At 40.3% G+C, this 10,848-nt stretch overlaps 1 protein-coding gene across 8 annotated transcripts in view; it reads right to left on the reverse strand.

The window, feature by feature from the left end:
• Window positions 1-10,471, reverse strand: part of gria2b (glutamate receptor, ionotropic, AMPA 2b) — a 69,648-nt gene extending 59,177 nt beyond the window's left edge. For 6 of the 8 annotated variants that reach the window (XR_008759996.1, XM_055927374.1, XM_055927373.1 and 3 more), the window contains exons 1-2: window positions 10,037-10,471; window positions 9,709-9,849 (exon numbers count right to left, since the gene is read on the reverse strand). Coding sequence is in view for 7 of the 8 variants with exons in the window: in XM_055927374.1 (XP_055783349.1) it covers window positions 9,709-9,849; window positions 10,037-10,121 (226 nt within the window). In the remaining variant the exon portion in view is untranslated. The remainder of the gene's footprint in view (window positions 1-9,708; window positions 9,850-10,036) is intronic. The other 2 variants (XM_055927369.1, XM_055927368.1) reach the window with 1 other exon arrangement.
• Between the last annotated feature and the right edge of the window lie 377 nt (window positions 10,472-10,848).

Below are 10,848 nucleotides of genomic sequence, written 5' to 3' on the forward strand. Positions count from 1 at the left end.
AGCAGACATTGCCATTGGCTACACGTAGTCGCATTATTAAGATAAATCCCATGCAAGTTGGAACACTGGGATGTGAGATGGAATCTACACCTCCATTAAGATGATAGAAACCCTCATTGTTTGGTTTAATGATTTTCTATTTGAGCGTCATTACTTCTATATAGCCTACACTTTCTCCTTCGGAACTTCTAACACCAGTGGGATGGGTGTGACTTCGTGACAATGATCATAAGAATAACACATCATCCAAACACAGAAGAAAGTCTCAATAGCCTCAGGTTGTCATTACTGTAAGAGAGTAAATTAAATTCCAACACTATGCTGTGTGTTTGTGCAACAGGGGCAGATCGATTGCGTTATAACTATAGCAGCCCCATTTGATTCCACGTTCATTTAGAATGGAGTTGACCGAGCCAGGTCTCGCTAAAAGGTCAGCAGTACTATACGTTTTTTATTGGATGGAACACAATTACCTTTACTTTCTTTGTGAGGGGAAGAGCCGAGTGGAAATCAATCTGTCAGATCATTTATGCAAGTCCCCCCACTCTCTCTCCTTCTCCAATTCTCTCTAGTCACTGCTTAGCCACAGTAGAAGATGTGGTTCTTGTACTAGATGGGTGTGGGTGGGGGCGTTCAACTCTGAGAATGTCATCTCTTGGTGAAAGAACTGTGTGTACGGACTGTAGCTCATTGTAATGGTCTGTGTGACATATCTCGGTTGGACCTTGTGTCCAATTGACCAATAAAATGATCTTACTCTTAAAAAAAGAGAAGCGGCCTTCCTCTATCGATTAGACCCCTCGTGGTGGTTTTGCATAGATATGAATCATCCTGTCTCCTTTAATGGACCTGGGCTGCTTGGCTGCATACTGATACCCGGTCTGTCTCATAGGTGGAATTACATAAGACTGTTCAATGGGTTGTTTGGATGGAGAATAAGACAATTCTCTCCATCTCTCTCTCTGTCTGTCTGAGTTTCTATCTCACTGCCTCTCTCTCTGTCTGTCTGAGTTTCTATCTCACTGCCTCTCTCTCTGGCCATCCTCCATCGCCCACTCGCTACTCTGCCCATCCCAGTCTGTCACTCTCTCTCTCTCTCTCTCTCTCTCTCTCTCTCTCTCTCTCTCTCTCTCTCTCTCTCTCTCTCACATGCATGCACGCACACACTGACACACACAAACATACACACACAGATGTTAGGGTTTTTGATGAGAACAGGTAATAAGAAATAAACCTACAACAGCGGCCCGATTAAAATCGTAATCATATCGTTGATTAAAGAAAACCTCTCCATCAGAGGGGTAGCGAGCTTGGTATCTAGTATGGCTAATGAATTCACCCACCATTGCAAATATCTAGATTAGAACAAACAGAATAAATCATTTGGGCATTCCAAATTGACCCAGTATCAAATTGACTACACAAATATTGTGATAACAAGTCTCCCTGTGGACAGAGATTCACGACTCCTTTAAACCAGACAGAGAATTATGATGCAACATGTATATACTGTTGCTGAACCCACTTACAGCATGCCCTGTATTACATATTACTGTAAGTTGAAATATAAACAGCGCCTATGATCTGTACAAGCACACCTGTTTCTCTGTGTCCAAATGTGATGAGGGGGACGATATTAGCCTAGTCCCAGATTTGTTTGTGCCATCTTACCAATGGGGACTAGGCAGGACAATATATCCAGCACTGTGTATACCTTGTGTTGTCGATGCCCTTTTGAAGTGTAGATATTTATGTGAACACCTGCTTGTCGAACATCTCTTACCAAAATCATAGGCATTAACGTGGAGTTTTTTGATGCTATAACAGCATCCACTCTTCTGTGAAGGCTTTCCACTAGATGTTGGAACATTGCTGCAGGGATTTGCTTCCATTCAACCACAAGAGCATTAGTGAGGTCAGCACTGATGTTGGGTGATTAGGCCTGCCTCGCAGTCAGCATTCCAATTCATCCCAAAGGTGTTCAATGGGGTTGAGGTGAGGGTTCTGTGCAGGCCAGTCAAGTTCTTCCACACCGATCTCAACAAACCTTTTCTGTATGGACCTTGCTTTGTCCATGGGGGCATTGTCATGCTGAAACTGGAAAAGGCGTTCCCCAAACTATTGCTACAAAGTTGGAAGCACAGAATTGTTTAGAATGTAATTGTATGCTGTAGTGTTAAGATTTCCCTTCACTGGAACTAAGGGACCTAACCATGAAAAACAACCCCAACCGTTATTCCACCTCCACCAAACTTTACAATCGCCACTATGCGTTGGGTCAGGTAACATTCTCCTGACATCCGCAAAACCCAGATTCGTTCGTCGGACTGCCAGAAGGTGAAGCGTGATTAAAACTTCTTCAGGCTAGGGTCCTTTTTTCTCAATTTCCGCCTGACTGATGTGCCCAAAGTAAACTGCCTGTTGCTCAGGCCCTGAAGCCAGGATATGCATATAATTGGTACCATTGGAAAGAAAACACTTTGAAATTTGTAGAAATGTTAAAATAATGTAGGAGACTATAACACAATAGATATTGTAAGAGAAAATCCAAAGATAAACTAACCGGAAAATAGTTTTTTTTGAGAACCCATGCTATTACAATGGAAAGTATAGGGAAATAATTAATTATAGCTCCCAGTATGCAATTCATATGGCTTCCACAGGGTGTCAGCACTCTATGTTCAAGGTTTCAGGCTTGTTTCTTCCAAAACGAGTAAGAAAAAATAGTTTTAGTACTGGGAAATACTATTGTAAATTCGTGTTTGGGTGCACGAGGAAGACAAGACGCACCTGCTAATATCGGTTTCCTATTGAACATACTTCTTTCCGTATGAAATATTATAGTTTGATTCCATTTTAGGGTATCTGAGGAGTCAATAGAAACGTATTCTGACCTGTTTTAACAAAATTCAGCGGTAGATTTTTGAATTCCTTTCTCTGCATGTTGAACGAGTGGATTACTCAAATCGATGGCGCCAACTAAACAGACTTTTTGGGATATAAAGAAGGATTTTATCTAACAAAACGGCACTACATGTTATGTCAAAAAGTAAGTGAATATTTAATCGCTATTTGTGAATTTATGAAACCTGTGCCGGTGGAAAAATATTTGGATGTGGGGCGCCGTCCTCAAACAATTGCATGGCATGCTTTCGCTGTAATGGCTACTGTAAATTGGATAGTGCAGTTAGATTAACAAGAATTTCACTTTTTAGGGATAGGAGGCAGCATTTTCATTTTTGGATGAATAGCGTGCCCAGTGTGAACTGCCTCCTACTCTGTCCCAGATGCTAATATATGCATATTATTATTACTATAGGATAGAAAACACTCTGACGTTTCTAAAACTGTTTGAATTATGTCTGTGAGTATAATAGAACTCATATGGCAGGCAAACTTCCAAACAGGAAGTGGAAATTCTGAGGCTGGTTGATTTTCAACTCATCGCCTATTCAAATCCCAGTAAGATATTGATTTGTTTGCACTTCCTACGCCTTCCACTAGATGTCAACAGTCTGTAGAACGTTGAATGAAGCCTCTACTGTGATGTGGGGCCGGATGGGAACTGTTTCAGTCAGTGGTTTGGCAGAGTGCCAGTTCTTGGTCATGCGCATTCCAAATGATATCGCCTTGCGTTCCAGTACTTCTGTAGGCACAAAGGAATGCTCTGGTTGGAACGTTATTGGATATATATGATAACAACATCCTGAAGATTGATTCTCTACTTAGTTTCACAAGTTTATTCGACCTGTAATATAACTTTTTGAAGTTTTCGTCTGAGTTCGCCTGGACCGGCGCGAGCGTTTGGACATGTGTACTAAACGTGCTAGCAAAAGTAGCTACGTGGACATAAATACCGGACATTATCGAACAAAACAAAAATGTATTGTGGAACTAGGATTCCTGCGAGTGCATTCTGATGAAGATCATCAAAGGTAAGGGAATATTTATGATGTAATTTCGTATTTCTGTTGACTCCAACATGGCGGAGAAATGTTTTTTATATCTGAGCGCCGTCTCAGATTTTTGCATGGTGTGCTTTTTCTGTAAAGTTTTTTTGAAATCTGACACAGCGGTTGCATTAAGAACAAGTGTATCTTTAATTATATGTAAAACATGTATCTTTCATCAAAGTGTATGATGAGTATTTATGTTATTAGTGGCTCTGCAATTTCTCAGGATATTTTGGAGGCATTTCTGAACATGGCGCCAATGTAAACTAAGATTTTTGGATATAAATATGCACATTATCGATCAAAACATACATGTATTGTGTAACATGATGTCCTATGAGGGTTATCTGATGAAGATCATCAAAGTTTAGTGATTAATTTTATCTCTATTTCTGCTTTTTGTGACTCCTATCTTTGGCTGGAAAAATGGCTGTGTGTTTATTTGGACTTGGAGGTGATCTAACGTAATCATATGTTGTGTTTTCGCTGTAAAGCATGTTTTAAATCGGACACGATGGGTAGATTAACAAGATGTTTATCTTTCATTTGCTGTATTGGACTTGTTAATGTGTGAAAGTTACATATTTCTAAAAAATATTTTTGAATTTCCCTTGCTGCCTTTTCAGGGAATGTTGTGGTGAGGTTCCGCTAGCGGAACGTGTGTCCTAGAAAGGTTTTAAGCTTTCAACTGATATTAGACACTTGTATGTACCTACATGTTTAATATGCATAATCTTTATGATTATTTATTTGAATTGTGCGCCCTCCAGTTTCACCAGAAGCTGTCCCGCTAGCAGAACGCCTAGCCCTATCTTTCCAGAGAACGTGTTTCCACTGCTCCAGAGTCCAATGGCGGCAAGTTTTACACCAATCCAGCCAACGCTTGGCATTGCGCATGGTGCTCTTAGGCTTGTGTGTGGCTGCTCAGCCATGGAAACCCATTTCATGAAGCTCCCGACAAACAGTTATTGTGGTGACGTTGCTTCCAGGAGCAGTTTGAAACTCAGTAATGAGTGTTGCACCCAAGGACAACGATTTTACGCATCAGGCGCTTCAGCACTTGGCGGTCCCGTTCTGTGAGCTTGTGTGTCCTACCACTTCACGGCTGAACCGTTGTTGTTCCAAGACATTTTAATGTCACAATAACAGCACTTACAGCTCTAGCAGGGCAGATATTTGACGAACTGACTTGTTGGAAAGGTGGCATCCTATGATGGTGCCACATTAATAGTCACTGAGCTCTTCAGTAAGGTCATTCTACTGCCAATGTTTGTCTGTAGATGGCTGTGTGCTCAATTACACTCTTTTTAAGGGGTGTCCACATACTAGTTTGAGTCTCAGATGTCAAGGACTGCTGATACATAATCATACTTGTGGTCCATCTCCGCTCCATCTCCTTGGCAAAGAAGTGCTCTGCCTTCAGAATCTAGATTGGAACAGGGACTGTGAGTAAATAGAGTTGTCGCTACAGTGCCTTCTGCCCTTGGGTATACTGTAGCCTACAGTTTGATACACGATACTGGGTGTGTGTAGGAGCCAGGAGTGTTGTTTATCAGGTCCTAGATCAGATTAAAGATAAGATGTATTTGAGTGAACACATCAAGATCGATGCAGTGGGATAAGGATGACATGTTGATGTGGTGCTGAACTAAGAATTAGGAATTGGATGAAGTTAGCCTATTGTTTACTCCATGTGTAACTCTGTGTTGTTGTCTGTTCACACTGCTATGCTTTATCTTGGCCAGGTCGCAGTTGCAAATGAGAACTTGTTCTCAACTAGCCTACCTGGTTAAATAAAGGTGAAATAAAATAAAAATAAAAAAGCCCTAGAGGCTGATCTAGGGTCCATTTTTTCCTCTCATAATAGTTAGGGTTATAAATGGGGAAGGGGAAGCTGATTCTAGATCTGATGACTCACTCATTAAATACCTGGCAGGGGTGGATGTGTCCTCTCATTGGTTGAACATACAGCAGCAGCCTAGAAAGCAATAACTTCAAGCTCAATATTGTTTAGCTCTTCTAACTTGCTTTGACAGACAAGTGAAATCTATGCACAGTGACTCCATATAGAGCACATCAACGTGGACAGCCTCGACCTGGCTGCCTCTGAGGCAGGGAACAGGCTAAGCCATGTTATTAGAGACTTGACCTGGCTGCCTCTGAGGCAGTGAGCGGGCTAAGCCATGTTATTTGAGACTTGACCTGGCTGCCTCTGAGGCAGTGAGCGTGCTAAGCCATGTCATACGAGACAAGAGAAGACGACTTACTTTTATAATTAATATTTATTATTTAAGATATTACTTGAAAAGAGTGTTTGAACAAGTGTGTAATTGATATTTCAGCTCTGTGTAGTTTAGAGATACCCCACGTATATGTGTGAATGCAGGATTATTGAAGGAGAGGAGTGTGTGCCCAATGGCACCCTATTCCCTATGTAGTGCACTACTTTTGACCAGGACCCATAGGGCTCTGGTGCACTATATAGGGAATAGGGAGCAATTTAGGAAGTGGTTTGGTTAAGGCACGTGTTCAGGGCAGGCTAAGGTCCACAGAGTCCTGCCTAACCTCGATTTCTGACCGGCCCAAATTCCTAGCATATTAAATATTTCACAGTGTTCTCTTTAATAGTGGGATATGGATTTAATTAAGTTTTCACACACAAGAATACTATGGGAAATGCTTTCTGCATACATCAGATTTTTGGTAATTTGTGAAAAGTGTAAACGTCATGAATACTACATCATAACAAAGTCAGATTGCAGATGAATGCAGGAAATTACAGCATGGCAAGTCAACCATCATTTTGAAAACGAGGCCCTAGGCATTTGAAAATTGTGGGAGGGAATGCAGATGTCTAGAGAGACTAAGTTAACCATGTAAACAAGGGACTTTGATGTGTTAAATCATCTGTTTCTGAGACTTTATCTCTTCTGAGACCCCAGAGAGGGAGTGTTCATTGTTTTGAAATTGGTCAGTGGAAAATCATCAAGACACAATAGTGTGAATAGACACACATATATGCACAAAGGCACATGCAGGCACACACACGCATGCACACACACACACACACACACACACACACACACACACACACACACACACACACACACACACACACACACACATACACACAGTGGCCACCTATCTACTCTCCTAGAGTTGGCAGCAGATCTAGAATGTACCAGATGTACTCTTGATAGCACAATATGTCATCTCTCCTGCCATAGCTTTGATACATGGTAGAAGTACCACTGGCCCAACAATAATTTATTCAGTACATTTGTACACATTCTTGTTTTTCTTATGGTCACCATAAAAGCATAGACAACAATATCCCAGTAATGGAATTATTCTCGGACTCACTGCATAACCTTTACGAAAATGTCTTTGAGAAAATGTCAATCCACTTAATTAGATTATAAATGATCTTATCCCACAAGGCATACCTGTAAGGGAAGCTTATGCCCTCAGCCTGTAAGGGAAGCTTATGCCCTCAATTTGTAAGGGAAGCTTATGCCCTCAATCTGTAAAGGAAGCTTATGCCCTCAACCTGTACGGGAAGCTTATGCCCTCAACCTGTAAGGGAAGCTTATGCCCTCAATCTGTAAGGGAAGCTTATGCCCTCAACCTGTAAGGGAAGCTTATGCCCTCAATCTGCAAGGGAAGCTTATGCCCTCAACCTGTAAGGGAAGCTTATGCCCTCAACCTGTAAGGGAAGCTTATGCCCTCAACCTTTAAGGGAAGCTTATGCCCTCAATACAGCTTGGTGATTTAGCTAATCAGAGTGTCTTTCATCCCAGGGATATCATTCTTTCTATGCATGAAAAATTCCCCATTTACTGGTTACATTGTCAGGACCTAAATTAACTGTCTCACCTAATGAATAGCAAATTGATCTATGTAATTTTAATAGGGCTCCCATAAATGTCTCTGTGCCCAGTTTTAAGTGTGCTTTCTCAGCTGAAAATGTTTGTTTTAAATGCAAAGGGAAGTCCTGTAATGCCTTGTAATGTATAGTGCCATCTACTGGGTTAAAAGCATACAGTCAAAACCTTGAGAAGAGCCTCTCGCTTTCTAGTAATATGCAGTATATCCCCATACACGAAAAATACAATTTTACTGACAATAAAAAAAATATAGATGTATTGTATTGTCAAAAGTACTGCCAATTATTAATGAGTGTTTTTGACCCGTGGTTTACTTGAGTTTGAGTTGGTCCATTGACCGATTTGTTGATTACAGGCACGGTTATCACATATCTATTGTCCCTGTATGTTCAAATAAATGATAAGAACACATATGACTAATAGGCTACAGTATGTCCAATCAACATGCGTTCAGCTTTTTCCCTTCTGAAGAGCATATAAATAATCTTCCTGAACGGAAAAGCTTTTAAATGGCATATGTGTTTAATAAGTGAGGCAAATCTGTAAGTTACAATGAATCCATCTGCTTCGTACTTACAGTAGACTACTAAGGGAATGAAGCCATCTACAAGTCTTTAAGAACATCTCTGACATCACACTCATGGGTATTCATGGTGTTACTTAGATAGAACCCAAGCTGTGATTGACATGTCGTCACCGTTCTATCAATCCAGCATTATCAGGCATCTGTTGCGCGATGCAATGAGGAGCTTTAATGCAACATGATTTTATATGAAAAGTGTGGAATCTATATAGATAATCAATGCACATACTATTTAAAGTATCATTTTGATATACTTCCGAGACGTTTTTCAAAACGAACTGTCGCTTGGCAACAGCTAGATTAAATTGGTAGCCCATCCATAGAGCGCGCGCTCATTAATAGCTCAGTGCACAGATCAAATCGAACCTATTATTTCTAAAATAAACTAAACTAAAATACTGTCAGTTTTAAAATATATATTGTTGCAGTACAATGTTCTCAAAATAGATATAGAAATCGCGCTCAAGAACCTAATAACATAACGAATGTGGGCGAAGAAGTGGTAGGCAAGAGTCTAATCCACAAACACTGGAAGTAGGCTATGCAATAACCTATATCATATTTCTGCCCGAAGGGAAGCAATTATTTGTATAGTTTCATTCGTACACTTTCTTTCTTTCTCTTCCACAGAACTACATATAATGTATATAGATCAGTTTCCTTATCAAGGTAATGACAAAATACGGATAATAAATGCACAAAGACTATTAAATGTGGAACCATAAAGACCTGCACTCAGGTCTTTAGGGGTCTTCCAAGACCATGAATTGTCCATTAACAGGCTTGAATGCCTTTTGACCTCAGTCAGGTCTTTCATTGTGATGATAAGCTATTGCAAATGGTAAAAATATTTCACAAAATATAATTAAAATATGTTGAATTTGATTAAAATATGAACAAAACGACGATAGATATTATTCCCCAGTGCTTATCATGCATTACATTACGCGCGCCTGTGGCATGGGAGTCATCACTGTGACTGACTGTTACTGTGGAAACCAACATTACCTTGTCATTTCTCGCAGAATCGAAGATTAACAATGATCTTATTGTACAAACACAAACAGCCTACTTTTCTATGTCTTTCCACAACAGATATGGTTTCACGAACTAAAATAAGCGCTCACAAATTACGCGCTAATTGAATTGTTCCATGCACCGTTTCAATGTAATTTAATATATAAATTGATAGTTTCGCTGTGTTTCTATTGATATCTTTGAAGGGGATGAAAATGGTTTGCATTTTATGTAAAGAGACTTGAAATAGGTTACAGTTGTTACTTACAACAATTGGTGACAGCAAAACTGTTCGCTACTTCCAGATTGTCAATATGGGGCGTCAATCTGAATTCGGGTGTGCTGAATTGAACCATTCCTATCCGAAATGCACTGTACTCCTGATCAGCACCCCTTGGAAAGAGTCCACCTGTAATAGAAACAATTGGACATCTCAATATACTTGTGCATAGACTATTCCAATATGTTGTATGTTAATTTATTTGAAATATTTTCATGACCAGCTTTCATAATGCATTGGCACAATCACTAGCCTACTTGCTGGACCTATGTCCAATTATATATCATTTCAATTAACTTATTTGATTGATACATACCAATTTGTACACTTTGAGAGCCACCAAGCGCCAAACCCCATAAAACTGGTAGAAAGAAAACCGATGAATTCTTAAGCTTAGGCATTTCCACAAAAAAATCTGCCCACGTCCACCCAAGAACGGAGATATTCCTTGTTTACTCAATAATGGTCTATGTTAGATCCGACACATGTTGAAGACTTGCTGTCAGGGAAAATTCACTGGTGACTATTTTCTTCTGCTGGTGGATTTTGTATGGAAAATTAGGGCTCTTGCTCCCTTTTTCCAGGTCCAACAGTGAAGGAATTGTATATTAACTGTCTCTTCAGCTCCTCTTTCTCGCGCTGTCCTCCTACGAGTCGTCGACGCCTCCTTTAACAAACAGGAACACTTCTAGTCTCTGCTCCGTGCTCTGGAGATCGTTTCAGCATCACGAACAAGCGACGAATGTTAATGAGATGCGTAACGACACGAGAGGAGCCGAGCGCGCACTCCACTTCCTCGCGACGTCAATGGCTCATTAGTGTTTGTACATGTTAGTTTGTTGAGCATATAATAAGAGACTAAATATGTGGCGATGACTTTTTAAACCTGCTAAGATTCATGGCAGACCATAAGGGCAATCTCATCATCTCCAGGTGTCTTCGTGTTAAACAAGTCATTATTGAGGGGTTAGCCCTTCGCTGTATCACTCTGCACTAACAACTTAGCAAATACTGACATGAATTACATCTTGAATAAACCTATGTGTGCCCTTCTGATAATCAGACTCACAGTCACTATAACAGTACAGCATGTGGATAAGCAAACAAATGCCAATGCCGGTTTGAGAG

This window comes from Salvelinus fontinalis, chromosome 6 (genome assembly GCF_029448725.1).
Source record: "Salvelinus fontinalis isolate EN_2023a chromosome 6, ASM2944872v1, whole genome shotgun sequence".
NCBI classification, from domain to species: domain Eukaryota; kingdom Metazoa; phylum Chordata; class Actinopteri; order Salmoniformes; family Salmonidae; genus Salvelinus; species Salvelinus fontinalis.